Raw genomic sequence first — 25412 nt, forward strand, 5'->3', positions numbered from 1 at the left:
CTCCATGTGGAATCAAATTGTGGGTTCTTGGTAAGCAAAGAACCCATGTACTTCCTGTGTAGTGTTCTTCTCAGAACCTCAACTCACGTTCTTCAGATGCTTTTCTCTTCTTAATGGTGGGGAAAAAGATATAATTTGGATTTTGCAGCATTCACCTTTGCATGTGGTAGGCATCCAATAAGCATTTGTTGAGGCAAACCAAGCTTCCCAAGTCCTTGTCTTTTGCAGTGACCAGGAATATCTCTCTCCACTGAAGTCTTTGGCACTTGGGGCTAAAAAATAAGCAGAATCATTATTTGCTTGGACTCCTATGTACGATTTATAGAATTTCAGTATATTGTCAAGACATGAGTTTTTCTTCTTGCATTTTCTGTAAATATTTCTGGCACAAACGGTAAAGGTGAAAATGTGAATATGAAAGTGCCTCCATGGTCCCCTTGCCTTCTCTGTTTTCATTCATTTGTTATGGAAGGCCCAGAGTCCTGCTTTGTCTAGAAGAAAACTATGGAGTATTGAATGTAATACATTTAAGTTTTAGAGAGATTCTTGTCACACACACACACACACACACACAGATGTGTAGATTTACATATATATTTATGTAGTAATTTTTAGATATTTATGTATCTTTAAATAAAATGTTGACCTCTTCTCAAAATTTTTTACCTAAGTGAAAAAAACTTCAGGAACTTTGGAAATTGCTTTTTAAATTAGAGATTTTTAAATTGTTCGTGTTTTTCCTGATGAATCACAGATGTGCACTGCAGAAACAAATAGTACATTATATGTTAATTAATTGAATTTGAATTTAAAAAGTTGTTAGTCTTTTTCTTCATGTATGTTTTGAAACATTGTACTTTAAATCACGATGTAAACCTGGACAATATAGATAGACTTCCCTGCTCTTGAAATTGCCTCTTTTCCCCATCTTGCTAATCAGAGCAATGCCATTTTCTTATTGCTTACAGGTTTCCAAAGTCCTTATCTTAGGATCGGGAGGTCTGTCCATTGGTCAGGCAGGTGAATTTGATTACTCGGGATCACAAGCTGTAAAAGCCATGAAGGTGAGAGGTTTCTGTAAGAACTAATATACTCCTTTAAAGAGTCTAATTAGTATTTCATAATTTAGATTTATGACACTACCTCTTTTCAAAGTCACTGTAATTGATTTCCTCAACAATTTCTCACACATCTTACATTAAAGAAATTTAGACCACACGTGAAATCTACGTTCTCAAACTTTTTTGCACGCCCGTAAATCAAGAACGTAAGAGTGATCTCCAACACTACCTGTTACCACCAATTTGTACTGAAAACATAAAAAGCCACGTTTGCAGATGTTGCTCATTTCTTTCGAGGCAGTGAGCATTTAAAATATACTTGTCTTTTGTATGAAAGAGGGAATTTGGGGATCCTTGGTGCTGTAAGATATTGTAAATGTTCTAGAGGATGCTTCAGGCATCTCTGTGGTTGACATGGCAAGATCAAGTTGAGGGAGCAAAGGCAACAGATGCCTTTTGCCCAGCTTTAGAAGTTATTACCTGTCACTAGGGGACCCAATTTAACCATTTATGACTTGGATTGATGACTGAACAGAACGATTTGGCGGATTATCATGTAGAAATGAGGATTGGATACTCAACATTGGGAAAAACACCCTCCCTGTTCCTTTGAAGTCTTTCAAGATCTCTCCAACCCTTTGTCATAGCAAAACAAACCTTTAGAAAAATTTCACTGTATATGTAAGGTATTTCTATGAAAGAGCTAACTTGGCTTCTCTTTGGTGTCCTTATTTCCTTGGATAGTCCCGATTTTGGTGCTAATCGGCCATCCAGGGACAATGTGAGCTTTCTGTGACTTTGCCTCTGGCTTTGTGGTGTAAAGCCACGCACCAGAGACCTGGCTAGGAGAAAGCCATACAGACAAGGTGGCGGGAGACTAGGACAACAAACACAGAAAAACAGTTGGCCAGAATTTTTCTTTTTCCTTTTTGTTGTATTCACAACTATACACAAAGATTTTTACCTGACAGTTCTGTTGAAAAAAATAGAATGCAGCCCCCAGTTAGTTACTCTTCTTTCCATTAGTTTTATATTTTAATGCTCTTTTCCTTACATGCATGAGTACACACACATACACCCGTATGTTTTTTGTGCACGTTTTCAAGGAGTACTTTACTTCATTGTATTATGATTCAATTTCTTTTTATATAATTAGAGGATATCCAGTGGTTTAGATTGGTTAGAATACAATGTAAGTGCGTTCAGGTTTTATAAATACATTTAAGCAGCATATGTTTTTTTATCCTAGTTGGTAGCTTTATAAAGAATTAATATTTTCATAGCTTATATATTTTTATGTGCTTTACATTTGTTAGGTGAAGTTATGTATTTTAACCAAATAGGAATTATTTGTGATAGTATTATGATTAATGAGGAAGTTAGTAGAAATGAATTTATGGACTAAATATTTATTTAATTATTTACTTATTTATTTTTAAGATTTTATTATTTATTTGACACAGAAGGAGAGAGACACACACACACACACACAGAGAAACCACGAGCAAGGGGAGTGGCAGACAAAGGGAGAGGGAGAAGCAGACTCCTCACTGAGCAGAGAGCCCCACTCAGGGCTCAATTCCAGGACCGTGGATCATGATCTGAGCCTAAGGCAGACATTGAACTGACTGAGCCACACAGCGCCCCTATGGGCTAAATATTTAAAAATAATCAGATGGTGCATGTATTGTAGCCAGAACTATATTAGAAAAAATAATAATATAAAATGTATTAAAATAGTTTGAAATAATTTTTAGTTTTAAAATATATGGACACTCATCACAGTCACTTATGGAACCTTTACTTATATAATTTGATTTACAAAAATAGTTACATCCATTGTATAAACACATTCAGGAAAATACAAATATATTTAAATCTTTTGGTGATTTTCTCTAGTAGTGAGACCTTCTGTAACTTCTATTGATGATGTGTTCTTAGTTTGGACTTTATTTAAATTCCATGAAACAAAATGGGACCAGGGAGGGAGACAAATCATAAGAGACTCCTAAACTCAGGAAACAAACTAAGGGTTGCTGGAAGCAGGGGGTGGGGAAGGGATAGGGTGGCTGGGTTATGGACATTGGGTAGAGTATGTGATATCTGCTATCGTTAGTGCTGTGAATTGTGTAAGACTGATGATTCACAGACCTGTACCCCTGAAACAAATAATATATTATATGTTAATTTAAAAAAGTTCCACCCTATATTTTAAATGCATTTGCTTATCTGTATGTATTTGTTCAAAAATTTCTTAATAACACTTTTTGAAAACTGCTTTCTTAAAATCTTGAGAGATGACTCAGATGGAAGAAAGGGCTAGAACTTGAATCCTAAGACTTGGATTAGAATCTTAATTTTACCATTTGATCAGCTAGAAGATGTTTGGCAAGTCATTTAACCTTATTGAATGTCAGTTTTTTCATCTGTGAGGTAGAGATTTCTCTTGTAGTCTTTTTATAAAAATCAAATAAATTGATAAAAAAGTATATTAAAAGTTTTAAGGCACTAAGTATAAAGTAATATGAAATATATTTAATATTTTATTCAGATCCTCCCCCAAGGACATATAGGGCTTTCAAGGATGATTTCTATACTCTCATCTGAGTATTTTGTTGATGTATTAGTTCTAAATTGACATGGTAATAGGTAAAATAATAAGAGACAGATGGCCATATTTTATAACAATTATTTTGCTGTATCACCCTTATCCCAGGTTATAAAGCTATTTATCCTTTTCATAGCCTACATGAGGAATTATTTTTGAGATCTCTCCAGATGTCAGAAATAAGATAGAGCTATGAATACCTTTATACGCATGCAGACACACAACATTTTTATTTTATTTTATTTTTTGTCATATGGTCATTTTCTTTTAATGTAGTATATATAAAAAGTTGTATAAGTCCCTTTGTTAAAGCACTATAGCAGTCATGAGTATCTAAAAAGATGGAATCCCGCAGAAGGCTCTCAGTGCTTCCAGCAAGGGAATACATCATCTTGTATTTTACATGTACACTCCATGTTGGTCTCTGACAAACATTGGAAAGGGGTGTCTTTGATGTTGCCTCTGGTTCCATTTTATATTTTATTAATTTTTAAGTTTTAAAAATATTTTAGTCTTTTACAACCAACTCAGTATTCATAGACCTCTAGTCAAATTCTATAGAAATCAACTCCAGTTTTGCTTGATACCTCTAGCAAGGAGTTCAGGGTGAACCTTGTGAGGTAACCAGTTCTTTTTGAATAGTTCTATTTTCAAGGAATTTTTTCTTTCCTCTCACCAGATGTTTGTCTTCCTTTACCCTCCATTCCATTCATTAGTCTTATTACTGATCTCGATAGCCCACAAACTAACCTAAAAGTTTTGTCACCCAATACAGACCCTTCAGTTGAATATGGTGATTCTTTCCTTTAGAGCATATGTTCAGATTCTGGATCCTTTTATTTCTTTCAGGAAGAAAATGTTAAAACCGTCCTGATGAACCCAAATATTGCATCAGTGCAAACCAACGAGGTGGGCTTAAAGCAAGCAGATACTGTCTACTTTCTCCCCATCACCCCTCAGTTTGTCACAGAGGTCATTAAGGCGGAACGGCCAGATGGATTAATTCTAGGCATGGGTGGCCAGACAGCTCTGAACTGTGGTGAGTTCTTTTAAGTTTAATTGCCATGCAATTTTGGCCCATGCACTTATGTGTAATGTTTTTTTGACTCTAACAATTATGCTCTGTGTGTTCATAAAAGCTTTTCTTTAATGTGTGAGGAAGCATTTAGCAAACAGCCACCTGAAAATGTCATGTGATAAATATTACTGGTTTATTTCACAAAACAGCTGAGGAACTTTAATGCTCTGGGGTGGCCAGGTGAGAGCTCCCTGCTCCATTTCAGAATATTGCTTTTCTCTTGACCAGCGAAACCCTGAGAACTATTATGAATAAAAAATGAGAATTGACATTGATTAAATGCTTTGTGCTCTTACCTGTTGGCCCAGTAGCATTTGGCTTTCACACATATTCTCATGATAACATAGATCAGTCTCTCTACCACCCCTTCATGCATCTGCTGAACCCAATACTCTGTCCTTTTTTCAAGACTTCAAATCTTTGGAGCTGGATCATGAATGAGAATCTCATGAGCTAGTTGGAGTAAGAAGTTGGTGTAATAATTTAAATATCAAATATAAAAATCTTACCCAAAGTCAGATGGCATGTTAGTGGAAACATTATTTTGTATCTATCTGGGTTAAAAATCATCAAAATAATGTTTCCACTAACACGCCATCTGACTTTGGCTAAGACTTTTATATTCACTGGGATTATTTAAATAAGAGAATCTCATTATAAGATTGGACCTTAGAAGGAAAGGGAATATACTAAGGTTTAGAGGTTTACCGTATCCTATGATTTTTATTATTGAGATTATAAAAACCATTTGGAGAAGGTGGTAATATAAGTAATGTCACCAGCAACATATTTTGCTTAAGTGTTTTCAGAATTTCTCTTTCAATTTTTTTTTTTTTTTTTTAAATCTTAAGCACACTTCTATTGTGGACTGTGGTGGCTTCCTGGAGCTAATTTTAAGATTCAGAAAAAGTTGTATTTCAGATGTATGTTAAAAAAGACATAAGAGTTTGAGATTTTAAAAACTGATTATATTTGGTTCTTCTGTAGGAGTGGAGCTATTCAAGAGAGGTGTACTCAAGGAGTATGGTGTGAAAGTCCTGGGGACCTCAGTTGAATCCATTATGGCCACAGAAGACAGGCAGCTGTTCTCAGACAAGCTAAATGAAATTAATGAAAAGATTGCTCCAAGCTTTGCTGTGGAATCAGTAAGGAATCTTTGTTCTGGAGAAACAAGACCATTATTTGTCTTATGTTATAGGAAGAGTGGTTTGTCACACCTAAACATGATAGTTAAATTATTATATTTGCATGTATTATCTTCCAGAAATGTGTTAGTACCTCAGAAACTTTGTGTATTAATTGCAGCATTCCATGCTGAAATGTTTGGGATAGGTATTAATATTTTATGAAAAGGGAAGCAAAAGCCCAGAGACGAAGTGGTTTATCAGTGGTTGAAGTGCCATTGAATATCAAATCTCCTGAGGTAAAACAAAGGGCCATGTCAACTTACAATGCCAAAATGATTTTTGCTTACTGGGACCCGTTACATATCTTGTATGTGCAAATGACCTGCCAGTGGGGAATGATTGGATTGAAATTTTCTTGTTAGAATGGAATGAACATTTAAAAATGAAATCATCTAGAAAAAGATCTAATCAATGGATCTAATCAATGGATCTAATCAATGGATCTAATCAATGAGATTCATGACTAAGAAACTTGTGGCTTAGATGTTTAGGGAGGAAAGATGATTTCTTCTTTTTGTTAATTATTTTCAACTGTAGCCTGTGCCTATTGATAGGCTATTACAAGGCACCAAGATAAAGTTGGTTTGCTATATATCTGTTTCTGTCCCTGACTTTATTCCTGATTTCAGACATGTGGTCAATGAAGTGGGGGTTCTGGAGGCAGTTTTTAATGCAACTTTCCCATTCATTACAAAAGTAGCAAATTCTTAGGGAAAAGGGCAAGTACTGCTGGGACAACTAAAATGGACCAGCACTTTTCAGAAAAGAATGCTACCAAGTACATACAATGTTGCAGAGCTGTCAGTCAGGAATAGTCCCAGGATAGCTCTGCTGAACATTTGGAAAGCTCCTGCCATACATTTATTCTTTCATTGCCAGATTTAATTATGTCCTTACTTCCTCAGGATGAGAAACGGGCATATGGGAAAGGTGTAATTACATTCCCATTGGTAGTGTAATAATATTCCATGACAGAAAAATATAGCCACCATATGTTGTATTCTGTAAGTTTGAAAAAAAAAAAAATCCAAGCTTCTGGGACTACTCTCTGACTGAACTTGAAAAATGAAAACTCCCTTTCTGTACAGTATTCCTAATGGCCTGTTGCAGTAATATCAAGTTCATTTTGGCAGTAGAAAACCTTGTATCATTAAGAGATGAAGACTTTTAAATTGAATTTAAAAATTCAATATGGCTTCCATTCTCAAATTCATAATGATTATTTCAGTTTGGGCCATTGTTTCATTTTTTTTTTATATGACAGAACAAAATTTACAACAAAAAGATAAATGAAAGCCTTTGCTGTGTATTAAAAAAAAATCCTAGGATTTTTTACTTTAAATTTGTAAAATTGCACTTGTTTTTCCGAAGGAAATGAAAGAATAATACAGCATTTCTGTAGTCATTCTTCCCAAAGAAACTGACTTACCTGAATTGCTATACTTTCTTGGTGTGGTCTTTTTTGCTAGTGTGGTCAGCTTTTAAGACTTTGAATCTTTCTCGTTGCTAGATCGAGGATGCTCTAAAAGCAGCAGACACCATTGGCTACCCTGTGATGATCCGTTCTGCCTATGCCCTGGGGGGGTTAGGCTCCGGCATCTGTCCCACTAAGGAGACCTTACTGGACCTCAGTACAAAGGTTTGTATTTTCACAGACCAAATTCTTACCAACCAAGAAAATGGATTCGATATGCCCTTTCAGTTAGAGAAAGTTATGTAGATGAGAAATGACATTTTCTCTATTATTAAACCACCGTCATGTTTTCTAAAAGTATCCAAAAGATGGTACCTTTGGAAGGGAAATGCAGTACAGTTATTTACATTGGAACACAGCATTAATCCAGAAGGTCCTAGGAAAACTGATGGTCACTCTATCGGTAATCATGCTAACTGATGATGGTCACTCGATCTTTACTGTACTATTTGATTATTCAGCGGCATCAACTCAATTCAGTTCCATCTCTCTCTGCTTCAGAATCTGCTCCCAAATACACATGATGCTAAAATATATTTTAGTGATTAAAAAAAGTGAATGTAATGTCCCATTTTCTATTATTTTTTGAAATAATATGACACGGATGACATCTAAAGTGAAACAAAGCACATTGAGTAGTTTGGCTTTCCCTCAAAGTCAGGTGTTTAAAATATATACAATATAAACCTCTTGGTATCACAAATGAATGAGCTCTCTCTGCCAACTGCTGCACACTCATCTAAGCAAAAGTGAGATTTGAGTTTTCAAAATTTGTGTTCTATCAAAATAATTTTAATGTATTACTGAATAGTTCTTAAGTATTAAAAAGAAAATTAAGATGTGTTCCAAAAAATAAGTTAGACATTATCAAAGAAAACATGCTCCACAAAAGCAAAGAATTTTGCCCATGCTCTCTCCTTACGAAATAGAACAATGCCCGGTGGTGTGGGGGTCTCAGTGATTGTTGGCTGAATGAACGAATATGTGTAGAGCCAAGGGGCCCGTGTACCTTGATGGTTGTGGACGTGAATCTGACAGGATTATTTTAAGAGTTACTTTGGGGAGTGCTGAGTAAATACCAAGCACAACTTCTATCTGTCATTATTTACTCTTTAGAATAAAACAAAATGCAGCCCTTGAATTGTCATAGGATTTTGAGAACAGATAAATAAAATTAAATATATTTAAACATCTATAATGACAAACTTACTTGTTATCAGCTTGGATTTAGTGTTTCCAAAGTTGCCAAAACAGTCCCCCCCAAAAGGAAAGTATATCAACATAAATATTTCTTGTTTCCATTCTGGAGTTATGAATCATGTATTTAAAGAAAAGACGTGTTTATAGAGGCAATTTTTTTTCCTCTATTATATTAGATGTTCCCAATATTTTCAATACTAGTATTCATGTATACTTATTCTCTATTAAAAATATTTTTTTACAGTGTAAAAATTCTGAATACTGAATTGTCTGAAAAGGTTTACAGTGAAAACAATTTCGGAATGGAATAGTTTTTAACTATTTAAATTCCTTAAAATAATAATAGGGCATTGGTAAAAAAAATAAAAAAAATAAAAAAATAATAAAAAAAATAATAGGGCATTGGATTTTGTTTTTGAAAAACATAGCTTTTCCTTTCAAATAATTATTTTTATCATTAATTCCTAAACTACTCCTTATTCTCTTGAGATTATATTTAGCACCTTTCAGAGTAGCATTAACTCATCTAGGTCTCAAAATTAGTCTTTGTATAAAATCTGAGACTGGAAAGAAGGAAGTTGAGGCAACAGGTGAATTTGATCCCAATTGTCCTTGTGTCCAAACATCCAGCCTAGTCCATTAGAATGCAGAGAGCTTTCCCCAGTCCATACCCTTTGTTTCCCAGACTTCCTCTTTTAGCATGCAATCCCAATGACAGATAAATCATTATTAAATTGTTCATGCTGGCTACAGAGTTTTCTAACAACTTTGAAATCCTCATCATCAGGCAGCTGCGGGGACAAATGTGTTACATTTTCAGTTGGACATAGGGGAGCTTGTAGTGTTGACTGAGGTTAAAAAGATAGTGTTGAGACACATTAAGAGCGCACACACGCACGCACACACACACACACACACACACACACAATTAACATTGAGTTATTTCATTATACTTCCTGCTAATAATTAGAAAAAATTCAAAGTACTTTCCCCAATTGCTTTTTCTTCCTTTCTCGCTGCTGTTGCAAATCAAAAATACTACAAGACAAAGGGGGCCAATTCTGTCTTGGATATTCAGACACTAAATGTCCTAAGGTCAGAGACAGCCTCTTTCATATTTTGTGTTCAGTATTCTACCCACCATTGGGTATGCAATAAATACGAAATGATAATTATACTAATTCATATCTGTTTAATCAGGCACACGTGATATATGACTCAGGGTATTTAAGCACTTAGGTGGTGATTAACCATAATAATAGTCGCATATGATTCTTCTAATTCCCAAGTTTCGTATGCCATCTTGGCTAACTGTTTACAACCATCATTATCTCCTTTCTTCTCCTCATCAACATCAACTGACTTTTATTGTGTATGTCACTGTACAAAGCACTCTCAGCTATTTTAGAGAAAACCAGAGTCTTTAGACTTATTTTTCTATATTTATTCGCACTTATCACATTTTCTGGTTTTACAGAAGCCTTGCTGCTGAAATAATTCCATTTCCCTCTGCCTGATTGCTCAATTATTTTCTCTTTTTCCTAAATTAGTTTGATTTAATGTCATATCAGCACTTTGAATGGCAAGCTTCAATAATGTAAATCAAGCATATTCTCTGCAGGATGCTATTCCTAGTACCTCACTGATTTTCTGACACATTGTGCCTTCTGGAGCATAGAGGAGGACAGAGACTAGGCTTCAGACTTCAGTGCTGACCAGGATTTAGGGCAGGGCATTTTGCCAACTATCCGTGTCTAAATCAGTGCCTTTTCTGACTCTATGATGTCTTTTGTCACCAATTTCTAGGCCTTTGCTATGACCAACCAGATTCTGGTGGAGAAGTCAGTGACAGGTTGGAAAGAAATAGAATATGAAGTGGTCCGAGACGCTGATGACAATTGTGTCACTGTCTGTAACATGGAAAATGTCGATGCCATGGGTGTTCATACAGGTAGGCAAAGAATCTTCAGGAGTTATAGTAATGCCTTCAGCTCGTGCTTCTGATGACCCATAGATGTCTTTATTAAGGTCTTTTCTTTAAATTACTATTCTTAGCTGACAGACTAGTGATAAAATTTTACACAAAATACTATTTCTTAGTACTGAAAATAACCTCACATTAATTTTGATCTTCTCAAAAACCTTATGAAGTAAGGCAGGTATTATCCTGATTTCATTTGAGGAAGAGGTTAAATGTAAGGAATGTGGTGGTGGTAAAATCTGTAAGATTTGCTGTTGACAAGTAAGAAATGAGGTTAAGAAGGCTTAAATCAGACAAGGGTATTAGGTACCAGGTGAATAAAAAAAAAATAGTCACAAGTAATAGAAATAGGAGAAATAAGTTTTTTAGGAAGAGGAACTAGTTAGATGAGAGGGCAAAAATGATGACTTAGGATATAGAAATGCTAACTTTGAGGCATGGGTGGAATTCTCAAGAAGCTGGAACTCAAGAAATGGGGATACAAATAAAGAAGTTGATAAAAGTCATGGGAGTCACTGGTGTGAAGGCCATAACTGAAGCTGGAAGCATAGACTAAGTATTCAAGGGCATAGACATAGAAAGAAAGACAATAGGGTCGAGGGCTGAACTTGGGACCTGTTTAGATTTACAGAGTAAGAGGAAGGGTTAGTGTGGAAGAGAAGGAAGGGAGTGGTAGGAAGAAAACCAGGGTGGTACACAAGTAAGCCACACAAGAAAATATTTCATAAAAGAGCTTTGGTTTTGGCTTTATCAAATGCGAAGTGTCAAGAATTAGGAATTTAATGTGGGTTTTTGGATGTTCAAGAGGACAGTTTCAATGCAAAGTTGTTTACGGGAGCCATATTGAAAAGAACTATATGGCAATGAGGGATACACAGAATTGGGAAACTTTCAAGAAGTTTAGTCAGGTGAAGAATAAAGAGATGTTCTTCTGATTGGCAGTGTGGGGGGCAGGTCTTCTCGAGCCAGGAGAAATCTGAGCATGTTTGTGGGCAGGAGGGACGGTGACTAAAGACTAAGAGATTGAATATACAAGAGCTATGATTAGAGAGGGGTGAGACAATGGAAAGGGATGAGATGTGGGAAACTGAGGGATGAGCCAGTCTGAGTGAAGAGGAGATGATCATTTATAGAAGGGAGAACTTGAGAGAGAGAGAGAGAGAGAGAGATTTTGAGATGAAGAGTTTGATTGAAGATTGAAGAAGTTAATGTCAATCTGGTCAGTAGATGACTGAGGCCTTGATAGCTAGATGAGCTTGGGATAGGTTAGAGGGGTTCCTGTCAACAATGTTTCAGAGTAATACAGGCAAAACAAGAATCAGAGGGAAGAGTGTCTGCTGTGCCTTATATGTACCCCACTGAGACAGTTATTTTCCCAACAGTCCCTTAGACTCATCTGTGTCTTGTATCACACAAATATATTTAAGTCACTAAAGTTAGTTATTCAGATATGGTACCAAATAACAAGTGTTGCTCGATGTACAGGTGATTCAGTTGTCGTGGCCCCTGCCCAGACCCTCTCCAATGCAGAGTTTCAGATGTTGAGACAGACTTCAATCAATGTTGTTCGCCACCTGGGCATTGTGGGTGAATGCAACATTCAGTTTGCCCTGCATCCTACCTCAATGGAATACTGCATCATTGAAGTGAATGCCAGATTGTCCCGAAGCTCTGCCCTGGCCTCAAAGGCCACTGGGTAAGATCAGAATGATTGACCATGTGTTTGCAGATTCTTTACAGATAGTTTTGGAAAACTGACAGCTAGTGGAAGACTGAGCTACATTTACAAGCTACAGTCCCCGTTTCTGTATGCTGGCTGCAAATCATTTAGGACCCTAAGGACATGCTTATTAATGAGCTTGCTGCCAGATTGAGGCAAATGATATTGCTAGCTGGCTTTGTTTGCTGGCTAATCATAAACTAATCAAAATCTGGGTGGTCAAAGCAGGCTGCAAAAAATCTGCTTCTTAATTGCACTTTGCAGATATTGTTAAAAAGTGAGAATTAATTCTCAATTTTAGTCCTCAACTGGTTTCTTCAGGTGTTTAGTAAATGGTAGGCAACTATTATAGTTTACTTGATTCAAACATTCAATAAATTGTTTTATTTTAGCCAAACTCCACAGGACCAAACATTGTAGGGTTTTTCTATAGATAAATATTGCAACCAAATAAATGAATTTGCTACCCATTTAAAAACTGCCAGCGAGCATAATTGGAGGGAACATTAACTAGTACTTTTTTCTATTAATATACTTAGCACATGGCATTAAAATTACATGGCATTTTTGCTTAATATGGCTCCACAGTGCTGCGTGGAGTGCCAGGGAAGTGTTGCCCTGAGCAAAGTCAGGAGACCTGTGTTCTCCTTCCAATTCTCCTATTGACTTTGGACACATCATTTATTGTCTCTATCAATTTCCTCATCTGTCAGATGGGGGAGATATATTAAAGAATCATATGTAATCCTATAGTTCTTTGAATTATTTCCTCAAATATAATTACCAAAACTATCTAGTTAAGTTACTAGAGTGTTAGTTTTGTAAGGAGTCCCAAGCTCAAAAATAATTTGGAGACAAAGCAAGGACCTCAGCTTGCAATGACTATATTTTCTGACCATTGCATACCCCATAATACCAGCTAACTCTACTGTCTTCCTAGGTGCAGACATCTATATATCTTTTCAAAATAATATTTTGCAGATTCTTATCTTAGCGGAGGCTCTACAAAAGTGAGCACCTTATCAAGGAAGTCATTGATTTTGTATTAAAGAGGTGAAGGTTGTCAGCTGTTGCCCTGAATGTCAGGCATAGAGAGTGAATTCTTTTGTGATCCATGCCTCTCTACTTTATAATGACTCACACTATTTTATAAGTGGCTATTAAGTCTTCATACAGAAGAGAGAACCAGATGTGTTTTACATACTGATGTGGAATAATACCAGAATTTCTAAGACCAATTTATGTCTTGGGCTGCTTTTAATGCTCATTGCTGAAAAAAAAAAAAATCTCCTCTTTTATAGCTACCCACTGGCATTCATTGCTGCAAAGATTGCCCTAGGAATCCCACTTCCAGAAATCAAGAATGTTGTGTCAGGGAAAACATCAGCCTGCTTTGAACCTAGCCTGGATTATATGGTTACTAAGATTCCTCGCTGGGATCTTGATCGTTTTCATGGAACGTCTAGCCGAATTGGTAGCTCTATGAAAAGTGTGGGAGAGGTGAGTCTTTGGTTTACTCCCTATTTATTCTTATTCTCAGCTATTTTGTCAAATATTTAATATCCTTGAAAGTCTTCAGGTTTCCTGGATACTGGGTTCCTGATTAGAGGATATATGGTAATTTCATTTCCTCCATGGTGTTTCAACATCTCTCTGACTATTAACATAAAGTATTCGTTACATGACCACTTAATGGATCTTAAAAGCTTCTAATTAAAAGGAGAGTCTATATATGTGAGTGTATAATATATTTACACATATGAAAAACATATTTTCATAAATAATTGAGCTGTAATGTGTTTTATAATCAAATCTAGAAAATAACATGATATAAAGTGGCATACCAAAAAGATCACTGCACTGAGGTTAAGAATTTAATTTTAATCTGTTCACACAAACTGTGGCTTTGCCCTCCTTAGACCTCACTTTCTACATGTCTAAAAGGAAGGGGCTGAGAAGATCCATGTCTCATCTAGCTGTAAAGTTTAAAATTGGGATATGAAGACCTCTTTGATTATATTGAAATGGTCTAAACTTTTAGGGGCTTTAGACTTTTCATAATTTCCCTTTTTATAGTATTTGAAATTAAAATTAGCTTTTGATTAATACATCTTCAAAGATGGAGTGCTCCTCGGTATAAAATGAAAGAAAGGGATCGAGACCCCTAGTCTCTGACAGTCACTCTCTTCCCTCCCCCACCAAGGGCTTTATTTCTGCTTGCAACTAGTTGGCTTGGAGAGAGCATGAGCCTTGGAACCAAATGAGCTTGGATTTTACTCTTGGTGTTGCCACTTACTAGTTACAGAATCTCATGTGAGACACTGGTCCTCAGGTTTTCCATCCGAAAACTGGAAATGATAATACATATCTTGGGGGGGTTCTTATAAGGTTTAGGATTAATACATGTAAATTTTTAGTAATGTCTTTTAAGGTAGATTCATAATGAATCTCCAGTAAATGTATTTCATTAGTATTGTTGTCATTGTTTATGGGTAGAATTTTTTATTATCAGCAGTATGCGTGAATCTCAATCTCTATCAATGTATTGACCTATCATCTATTTTATTTTATCTCATCTTTGTCTTTATATGGTCAATGTAGGAGCTCTTCGTCTATGTCTAGATATCTAAAATGGTTAGACTACGGAGCAAAGAACTACTTATGACCTATTTTTCTATATTGGCCTTTATTTGCCCTAATTTACATCTTATTACCTATCCTCAGACTAGCCATTGCAGAAATACGCAATACCACCAATCACAGGAAGTGCAGCTTAAATCCATCAGCAGTGCAGGAGAAAAGAGAAAAAAGACATTTTACTGGTCAATCATATTCATGCGTGCAAGGGACTATTATTATTATTTTGGTTTCCTTACTTTCCAGGATATTAGTGCAAGATTTTAAAGTAATGACAGATAAGGAAAATTTGACCTTTTAAATTAAAATGCCCTACTAGTTGTGTAAAAAAAAAAAAAAAAACCCAGTAGTCCTTCCTAGCTGCTTTAAATTTTATTTTTCCTCTCATGCTTCATGGTGCACAATAGCATTAAAACTCAAATGCCATGGAAAGTTTTGTTGGTATCTTTTCTGCCAAATAAACTACTGTTACTTAGTTTATTTTGTGGGAAGTATCCCTTTTTCACATTGCTTACAGTAAAATTTATAGGCCAAAGAATATGAGATAATTCCTGTAATGTTTTCATTTAAGGTTTATTATCTAAGGGACATTTGTTGTCCGTGAATATTTCCCATCATATATTTAGTTCAACTCAAGTTAGGAAGTATTTCCTGAGTTTTTACTCCATGCAAGATGCAGAATAAGGTGTAGATACTTGTTACGTGTTATCTGCAGTTAGTAAGTTCAGAATATATAAATAGAACCAAATGTAATATGAATTCAACTGTGGTGAAAGTTAAGATACAGTATTTACATACAGGTACTTTGAGAATGGAGAGGAATAGGGTCAGGGAATAGGGTTAGGGCCATGTCAGTTATTCCAATGAAAAATGGTGAAATTTTCACTTAATGAAGATGAATTTTAATAATATAAAATATTAAAAAGCACAAATTTTGAGCAAATACAGTTATGTACTCCTTTGTTATTATATAGGTATGTTAATTTTTCTTTCATTGAACATATTTTATATACCATTACGTACAGTATACTTACAAATAATTATTGATGGTGAGTTACTTATAGAACCCATTACTTTATGGTCAACTTTTAAATATGTAATACTTATAAACTGTATCAAATATTCCAGAAATATCTTCCTCATTTGATAGGACCGTAAAATATTTCATTCCTGGCAGTCTCTCTCAAGCTTAGGCTAGCAAGTATTAGGACCATGTTGTGTACCCCTTCAAATACCACTATGCCTTGCAAGTTGCCTATCCGAATTAAACTAATATTTTATTTATCTCGGTATTTGAGAATCTTCCTTACTTCTAATTAAATTGGAAGCAGCATGAAATGTTATCTGTTTGGTTTTAGCGATCTTTGAATATGTATCTTTTCACACAATTGACATGAAGTTTTATCAAACTGACACGAATGGGAACCTGGGTCTATTTGAGGAATCATGGAAGTTTACTGAAGGCAACATTGTCACTGTTATTATTTTAAGTTGGAGACCAAAAATGCATAGCAATCTATTATTCCATGGAAAGATTCAAAGACAGTGGTTATCCACTGAAAATAACTGGTTAGGCTCAAAGGCAATTTAAGTTTAGTTCTGAGTTGTAACTTGTCCAAATGAAATCACCACATAGTCTTCCTAATTGATTAGTGTACAATCAGCTGGAAAGATGGTGGGAAAACACGTTGAATTTGTCATGGGGAGTTTAGACTCCACCTACATTCAAGATCTGAATCTGTCAGTACTCATTGTAATTCTGAAGGTTTTGTTAATATTAATGCTTAGTTATAAAGAAAGCCAACCTGTCTTGGATTGTGACTGATAACCCATCTGGAAATAGTTCTGTTTTTGTGTCAATATATGTCTGGCTTCTCTTTATTTGTTTTCTGTTTTAAAGAACATTTGCATAAAAGCAAGATTTTATTAAGAAAGTGTCCATATGCTCTTTCCATGTATTCCTTAGTTTAATTTTATGATTGAGAGCAGGTGCAGGCAATTTCCTCAACAGTCTCAGCAAATAAAGCTAAATTCCTGGTGTGGTAGAAGACTGACCTAATATTGTTAAAGACCCATTCTATCAAAACCATGGAGAAAAGGAGAAAGAAAAGTAACAATAATAACACCTAAATCTCAGTTATATTCTTGTATGTTTTTTTCCTACATCTTTTCTGAAGAACATCCTTTCTACTTCTGTTTCAGATTCAAAATATATAAGCTCTTTTTAAAAATACATGTTCTTAAATGTGCATTACAGGTCATGGCTATTGGTCGCACCTTTGAGGAAAGTTTCCAGAAAGCCTTAAGAATGTGCCACCCATCTATAGATGGTTTCACTTCCCGTCTCCCAATGAACAAAGAATGGCCATCCAACATAGATCTCAGAAGAGAGCTGGCTGAACCATCCAGCACCCGTATCTATGCCATTGCTAAGGTAATATGTGATAAGGGGCCCAGAGCAACTGTTTTCTTTAGAATATAGCCAACCTGGACTTTTTTTTTTTTTTAATTTATTTGTTTTTTTTTTTTTTTTAAAGGATTTTATTTATTTGAGAGAGACAGAGACAGAGATAGCAAGAGAGAGCATGATTGGGGAGGAGAGGGAGAAGCAGGATCCCCGCAGAGCAGCGGGGGAACATGATGTGGGGCTAGGTTCCGGGACTCCGGGATCATGACCTGAGCTGAAGGCAGACATTTAACCAGCTGAGCCACCCAGGCACCCTGACAACCTGGACTTTAAAGTAAAACTGAAACATAAAATGGTTCTGAATTCAGGGATTTTGGGGAAAAATATAATTTTCTTCACTACCATTATACTGAAGACTTCTGTGCCTTTTTTCAGATTATTCTATAATTAATGAAATATTACTCCCTCCTTTAAAAATTTGGTTTGAACCTGGACTGAAGAACACATTGCAGGTTTAAAGGATGATCACATAGATAAAATGTTCCTTCCTTTTAGAATATATCTTGTCAATACTCTTAAGTAGGTCTGATTGTATTGATCTGCCATTTCTTATCCCTCGGATTACTTGTTCCTTGAAAATGTATAAAATTGTATTTTAGAAAGGAAGATGCATAAAATAGTATCACTTAGTATAGGCTACCTCAGACTTTAGGATAATCTTTATTTGCATCATTTTCTGTGTTTAGACAACAATGACTCTAAAGATCTTCAGTGATTCTAGGCTTTTTTGTGTAATTATTTTATCGGTCTTATTTTTAGAATAAAAAAGCCCCACAGTTCTCACTTCCACCCCCTAGATCCCTTTTATGCAAATTAAATGCCATATTAATCTCCCTTCATGTTTACTATGCGTTGGGTTTTGAAGTTTCAGCTCATCTGATTTTATAAAAGGTGACTTGGGCAGCTGGGACCTGTCTGGTCAGAAATCCCTGAATGGCTTTTTGACATTTAAGGAAGCTTAGGCATTAATCCTCCAACAGTATCAAACCACCCTGGAGCTACAAAGCCCCGCTGACCATTTTATACATGCATGTGTGCGTGTGGGACGAGTTGATGAAAATATGAATTTTGTCTTTAAAGAGGAAATCTGTTTTTGTAATTTGCCTTTGTAGCAACAGCAAAATGCTGTGAATGATTTTGAACTCACTGCAACTTTCATGTCCATATACCGAGTCCTGCTGAGAGGGGAGAAGAGGAGGGAATGTTTCCTTCGTTGCATATAATGTATACTCTCCTCATCTTTATGGTTTCTGAATGCAGAACATTAAGTTCCATTGAAATTCTGGCAGACGCTAGTGTCTTTTGATGGACATTTCTCAGTATTGAGTTCCATGGTAATAGAGAATTAACATTTTTCGGTGGGGGTGGGTGATAGCAGCGACGAGAGCTTATTCCAGAAAGCTTTTTACCTTCTTTATTGTTCTTATTTCAGTCTTTTGTTTAAAAAAAAAAAGCATTCCACCAGATTCATATACATATGATTTTTTTCTTTCCAGACAAGGGGCAGTAAATGGATTTTTTTCCTTAAGCCTAGTAATCGTATTTCTGCCATTTTGAGGGGGATGAAAAAGGGAAGTATTTCCAAGTTCCCGGCAAGGCTGTAAAGCTCAAGCAAATCTCTCATTCTTTTCTAACAGACTTATAAAGGATGAGATTTCAGGGGAAATGTGTGGAGGTCCCTTCTCGCACAGAGCACCCTCCATACAAGCAAGAAGTGCAGGGGCTGAGGTACAAATTACTGCCCGCCAGCGCGCCGCGCCGGCAGAAGGAACTGATTTCTGTTTGTTAGGGGTCATCATTCCTGTTCATTGCCCCAGCAACCAGGAACTTGGTGATTTTGACAAAGAGAGTGAGGCCGGTGGAGGGCTGAAGGGGAAAAAGAATGAAAGGTGTGAGTAAATCTTCCCTCGCTTTCATGGTCCTTACAGAAGGGCACGTTGCTCTGAGGCCTGATTTTTGCTGTGGTCTTCTTTCAGGGTGACTGGATCATCACCTCTTTCGATCTGGGGAGAATACAGGGCATTATTTTTGATCTGGGAAACATTAAAGTAACCTCAAACTTGTTTGGGATCATTATGAACCTCATTGTAGCCATGTGACGTGGCAAAGCTGGGGTGCTTGAAGATGAGTTCATAAGACGGGGAGGACCTGGCTTTCAGAGTCTTCCGGGGGTGTGACTGTAGTTGTCCTTCCTCATGGTGAAATGAATCCAAGATTCTAGGCCCTCTGACAACTGCGAGGTCTTGAGAGTGTGTGATCACGTGAAAACTTCCTCTGCTCTGTCAAAAGTGTCACTGAGTTAAGGTTCTATCCCCCTCATAGTGTTGATGGCCAACAGCTAATTGCACCTTTAATCACTTGGAAAATGAGACAGAATACTGGCAATATACAGGGAGAATTAAACAAAAGAAACATGAATAGAATTATAAAATGAGCAAGACTTTGAGTATTCCCATTAGGTGTCATCTTATGCTAGTCGACAGAATTATGAGCTGAGCTGTCTCTCAACACTTATAATCATTGTCTCTCTGGTGCTAGAAATCAGTGAAAGTTTAAAGAAAATTAAGCTCCTTGGGTTGAAATATAACAGCAGAATTACTAGTTACATAAATTTCTTAATGGGATTTTAAAATATAGTGTGCCATTTCTAGAATATGTGGTTTTGGAGTATTATCTGATTATTAATTTTCATTGAGTATAAACATACATCTAAAAATAGTAAAGAAGAACAGTGGACATCTTTTGAATATCAGGGTTTGGGTTTTGAGCGTTTATCTCTTCTTTCCATTGCCTTTTCTACTCTGCTTAATGACCCATAGTTGTAATTTTACTTCTGAGAAATTGCTAAAGTAAGCTTGTGGAAAAAGCTGAGCTGCCTATCAGAACAGAAGTTATTGCTACACTGTTTTGGAATATATTAGGATTTTGTAAAATGCCTGTCTTAGCACAAAAGTCATAGTAACTGATTCAAAATAATTTTTTTGTTTGAAGTCCTCTCTGAGGAAATATTCTAAAGAAATAACAGTAAGCCAGATTTGATCCATAAATTTTCACTGACTGGTTTGTGTGAGCATGGAATGAGGTAATAAAACTATGGTTTTTGCCAAAGGGTAAGTTTCCAAAATACAAGTTAAATGATCATCATATTGATTCTAGGTTTTCCTACCAATTTGACTTAACTGTAGGTTCAAGAGATTCTCTTTAATTCCAAAGAGATGTACCAAATTTAGGATATAATTAGCAACATGGTTATATAAAAAGCAGGGAAGCAGAGCCTGTCAGGGGGATTTTTCGGAGCACAGACTGCTCTGATTAACTCAAGACACCTCCTTGGCGCGCCATGAGTGGATATAGTCGGCAGCATTGGTAGGTTTATTGGGAGGAACATCAATGATATCCTATCGGTTCCATTCTCAGTCTATAGCCTCAAGCTCTCTGAATAACATGGAGAGGAATGGTTGCTCTATGTTTTCAACCAAATAAGACATTTATAAAATGTTTGCCAAAGAAAGCATCTCTTCTCCTTTTGGCAGGCCTTGGAAGACAACATGTCCCTTGATGAGATTATGAAGCTCACATCCATTGACAAGTGGTTTTTGTATAAGATGCGTGACATTTTAAACATGGAAAAAACACTGAAAGGGCTCAACAGGTAAGGCAGTGTTGTTCTGATTCGCTCCAGATACCTTCTGTGCAGCTTTTGTCTTCCTCTTACCCTCAAGTGTTTGGCCAAAATTCTTCAATTCAAAATTCTTCGGTGAAGTTCGTAGTGCCAAGGTTGGTAATCAGTAGCCATCAAGAAATAGCAGTTTTAAATGTTTACCTTTTGAAAGGTATGTTTTTAGCAGTCTTGTACCCCTACCATTGCCATCAAACATAGTGGTATTTTTATTAAGTATTTTGAAGTTATAAAAATTGGTGTACATCTATGAATTCATGTGCTATTTAACTTACCAAAAATTACCTAGATCAAAATGTTATTAATCAGTAATGAATGAATAATATTCTTATTTTCTATAATATTTCTAAGTTCTGAAGTCGGTTTTTCTCTTAATATCAACCTACATATTGCTGTCTATTGATGAGCAAATGTATTCCTCTTGCATTCTACTGATATTTTTAACATTGGGACTTCTAGTTCAGCATACAAATAAGCCACATTCAAGTTCTGTTAATAAATTCTTTACCTCTCACTAATTTACATTTTTATCTCCTTCATGGCCAATTATTTTTAAAATTTCATTTCATGTTCGGAATATTCTGATAACGTCAGTGCTTTAAAATCTACTTCTTTATTTTTCATGAGAAGAGTGTTTGTTGGGGCACCTCAGGCTTATGAAATCACAGATAGGTTTTAATCATGGATCTTTGATAAGAGGAACATTTACCAATCTAGGAGAGAGAGAGTATAATCCTCTTTAGCTTCCTGCCTTTAAGAAGGTTTGGAAATACACAATTATTGGGAAAAGGTCTCAATTACAAGCCTAGGCATATGTTTAGAGAGAAGGAAATTTTTTTTGGGGGGGGTAAGTTATTCTCAAATGATGAGAGTAAATGTAAAAATATTAATCACTTAAAATGTTGAAGACAGTGGAAAGTTCTCAAAGCCTTCATCTGTGGCATATGATTGAGTCACTGTGTTTACCTAATCAAGATGCACATGAACTGGGCAGTAATAACACTTGCTTTTCTTTTTGAGCAAAACGAGGTTCCTTTTCATCTATTGAACAGTTGCCCACAACAAATGCTTGGTTTTGAAAATGGGGGATTCCAATCTGCCAAAAATTAAACTAGCTGTGGTCATTATATAAGTCCTTCCTAGTGATCACATAAAATGAACACTAGACAGCAAATACGTTAACAATTGAGCCTATACATTCATCTTAGAATTTTGCTGACTTGAGGTTTCCTTTCTTTGGTTTACGAGGCCAGCAGAACTTCCATGTTGAATTATAGTCTGTTCTATGGCTTCCAGTTTCAGACAACTGATTTCAAATGCCTAGGAAACCACTCCAATTAAACCACAGGAGGGTGCTAGAAACTTACAGTGTGATGTTCGTAGCAGTGGGAGAGACCTGGGGTGAAAAATAGCAGCTGTTGTTGTGATTTAAATTTTCACTTGATATACATTCTGATTTTTGGACCAATTCTATGTTTTAATTGAATAGTTTTTGTTGCAACCAGAAAGCAGGTTGAGATTCTAACTAAGCGGAAATAAGTGTATATTGAGAGTGAAAAATGTCCTCGGAGGATTAGACCCACTTATTGTTACAGATCACTTATCTTTCTGATTTCCACATTCTCTTACATTTATTTGCTGACAATTTAATGTTTTTAGGTTTCATTTTCTGGCATAAGCACATTTGTAAATAGACATATTTTCTATTGTCCATAATGATCAACATTAGAAATTTTTATATAAAGCTTTTAATAATTTAGAATGGTCTAAAACATTATATTTAAAGTCATCTTTTGTCTTAAGGACTCCACAGGTGACCCATGGTGTTGGTAAACCTAAACCTTGAACTCACTATTTTCTGAATGACACTTTATTGTTTAATTCTTCTTGTTTTTTTGGTTTTTTGTTTGTTTTTGTTTTTGTTTTTGGAGTATCCTAGATGCACACATAGCAATTTGAAAATGATTGTTATTTAGAAGTGTTAAATAAGTTAAAAAAAGAAAAAAAAAAGAATAGATGTCCACTGAAGCTACCTGTCTCAGTCATTGTGTGGTACATAGAGGTCCGAAATTGAATGGATATCGTAGCTGATGGAGTGTAAGGGTGTAGGACTTCAGTTTTGTTGTCCTATTTTGGTTATCTTCACCATTACCCTAGATTATGGCATCTTCTGCTTTTTCTCAGCCTCTGCATATCCAAGAAGGCTTAGTCATCAAGGCAGATACTACTCCAACAGTAATAATAACTCTATTAGCAGTTGACATTATATAGCTGAATTACGCATTGCCAGTTTGCAAAAAGTTTATGAAGATCAGTTCTTTTTCATTTACATTTATCTGTGGTTCACTTTATTTCAAAATCTCAACTGTTCCAGCATTGGAAAGTCAGACTTTCCTTGTAGACCCAGGAGGTAACTATTTGGGGTGATTTGACATGGCCCCCAAATTCTCTCTCCTTAGCATCTCTCTGGTGCCAGTGTGCTGAGGTCCCTTTGCACTTTTCTGATAGTCCCCTGGAAAACAGGCACTGGGGATCTCAGCTGGGAGAAAAGGGGACACTTAAAGAAGGGACAAAGTATAGAATGCCAGATGTGGGTTAAGTTTCACTTGGTTCCTTTCTTGTGTGTTGGAAAGAGTACAGGCTTTGGAGCTAGTCAGATAGATAGGTGTGAAGTTTTCCCCCACTGTGGAATTGCACATGACCTCCCTCCTTTCTCTGGCCTCACATGCTTTCTGCTAATGTCTGCTTGAGTTTTACTGTGAAACTTAATATAAATGTAAAGGACGCTTAGCACACTGTGAATGCCTAAGAAGGTTTTCCCTCATTTCCCCCTGAAAATGAAAAAGCTACTTATTATAATGAAGAGTATTTTGTGATTTCAGACAGATACATTTAAAGACTATTTTTTAGAGTCACACAATTTGCATTTGCTTATGTATTTTACAATAGGCCATTTCTTAACTTTCTTGATGATGCACTGTCACTTGTTTTAATACCAGATGTATTTTTTTAAAAGAAGCTGTGATAGCAAGTAATACAAATGCTATTCTTATCAGAAGATCAATAACACTCCATTATGCTAATGAACAAAAATTTCTATTTTACAGTTGTTAATCATGCTAAAATTCTTCTAAAATCCAATAAACATCTTTACTAGCAGAGGATGAGAACATCATTCAGATTGATGGCCAGTCTATGCTTTGTATTTACATACAGTCATCTGAGATGAAGTTCAGAATTTGACTCCTAAATGGAATATACCCATGTATTTAGTATATGTGAGTGTCCATAGGCTGGAAAGGGGAAAACAAAACAATGTTTGTAATGAGGTTGGCATTATGGAAATAACTGAGTTTTCCATGTCCGTGAGAAGGGGAAAATTATAGAAATTCCTTTCCTTGAATGGTGGAAATGAACGTGTGTCATGCTGAGGATAGTATATGAAATCCCAGCCGAGTTCAGGGGCGATGAGACCTTAGACCAGTGTTAGAATAATCAACTCAGTGTCCAGGCTGCAAGTGCTTGCTCCCATCAGAACTCGGTTTGCCATCTCCAGTACACAAACATAGCAAGGGCAGCCCTCGGGAGACTTCCAAAGCAATAGCCATGCTTACCAACTCAGGTGATAGCCATTATTTAGACAGCTTCCCCACTTGAGTTCACTGACTTTCTCCTTTTCCTCTTAAATTGTTCATTGTTGCCCAAGGGCATGCTAGGAAAGTTGACGGTTCTAGGAAGTTCCCCAAATTTATAAACTGGTGTAGTAGCATTAATCGACCTAGAGTGATAACATATTTTACGGTGAATTTTTTTAGGTTTTGAAAAGTTTCTCTTTACTCAATGTGATGTGATTTGTATCATATAGGATTCCAATGCCTGTAATGCATATGCACTGGGATTTAGGTGTTTAACCTGTTAACTTCATGTTACTGGATCACGTTGCCGGGAGTTTAAGAAAAGTTCAGTCAGAGTTTTTAGTGGAGCTGCAACGTTTGCATTAGCTCTATCCATTGGCTTTCACAACTGAGCTATCCACATTTTAATATGTCTATTTTCCCCACACTCTTTCACACATAATGCTACTCCCATATAGCATTTTCATAAATACTCATTACAAGAAAAAAATATACTTATTTTGATCTATTAAAAAGTACAAAAACCTCACCTGTAATCCTTTCCTCCATTAGCATATAGATAGATTCAATTCAGGTCATGCAAATAAACCTGACCTGAAGGGCAAAAGTACCATAAATCAAATAAATCAAATGTCAAATGTCTTCATCAGCTAGGTTCTCCTGATGTAACTGATTCCCTAAAGTA

At 36.0% G+C, this 25412-nt stretch overlaps 1 protein-coding gene across 4 annotated transcripts in view; it reads left to right on the top strand.

Annotated features, from left to right (window-relative positions):
• Positions 1-25412, top strand: part of CPS1 (carbamoyl-phosphate synthase 1) — a 137840-nt gene that overhangs the window by 54596 nt on the left and 57832 nt on the right. For all 4 annotated transcript variants that reach the window (XM_047721302.1, XM_047721300.1, XM_047721299.1 and 1 more), the window contains exons 14-22: positions 969-1064; positions 4519-4708; positions 5735-5892; positions 7445-7573; positions 10415-10559; positions 12075-12285; positions 13611-13809; positions 17204-17380; positions 20947-21065. In XM_047721302.1, coding sequence (XP_047577258.1) covers positions 969-1064; positions 4519-4708; positions 5735-5892; positions 7445-7573; positions 10415-10559; positions 12075-12285; positions 13611-13809; positions 17204-17380; positions 20947-21065 — 1424 coding nt within the window. The remainder of the gene's footprint in view (positions 1-968; positions 1065-4518; positions 4709-5734; positions 5893-7444; positions 7574-10414; positions 10560-12074; positions 12286-13610; positions 13810-17203; positions 17381-20946; positions 21066-25412) is intronic.

Source organism: Lutra lutra, chromosome 3 (genome assembly GCF_902655055.1).
Source record: "Lutra lutra chromosome 3, mLutLut1.2, whole genome shotgun sequence".
In the NCBI taxonomy this organism is placed as follows: Eukaryota; Metazoa; Chordata; class Mammalia; order Carnivora; family Mustelidae; genus Lutra; species Lutra lutra.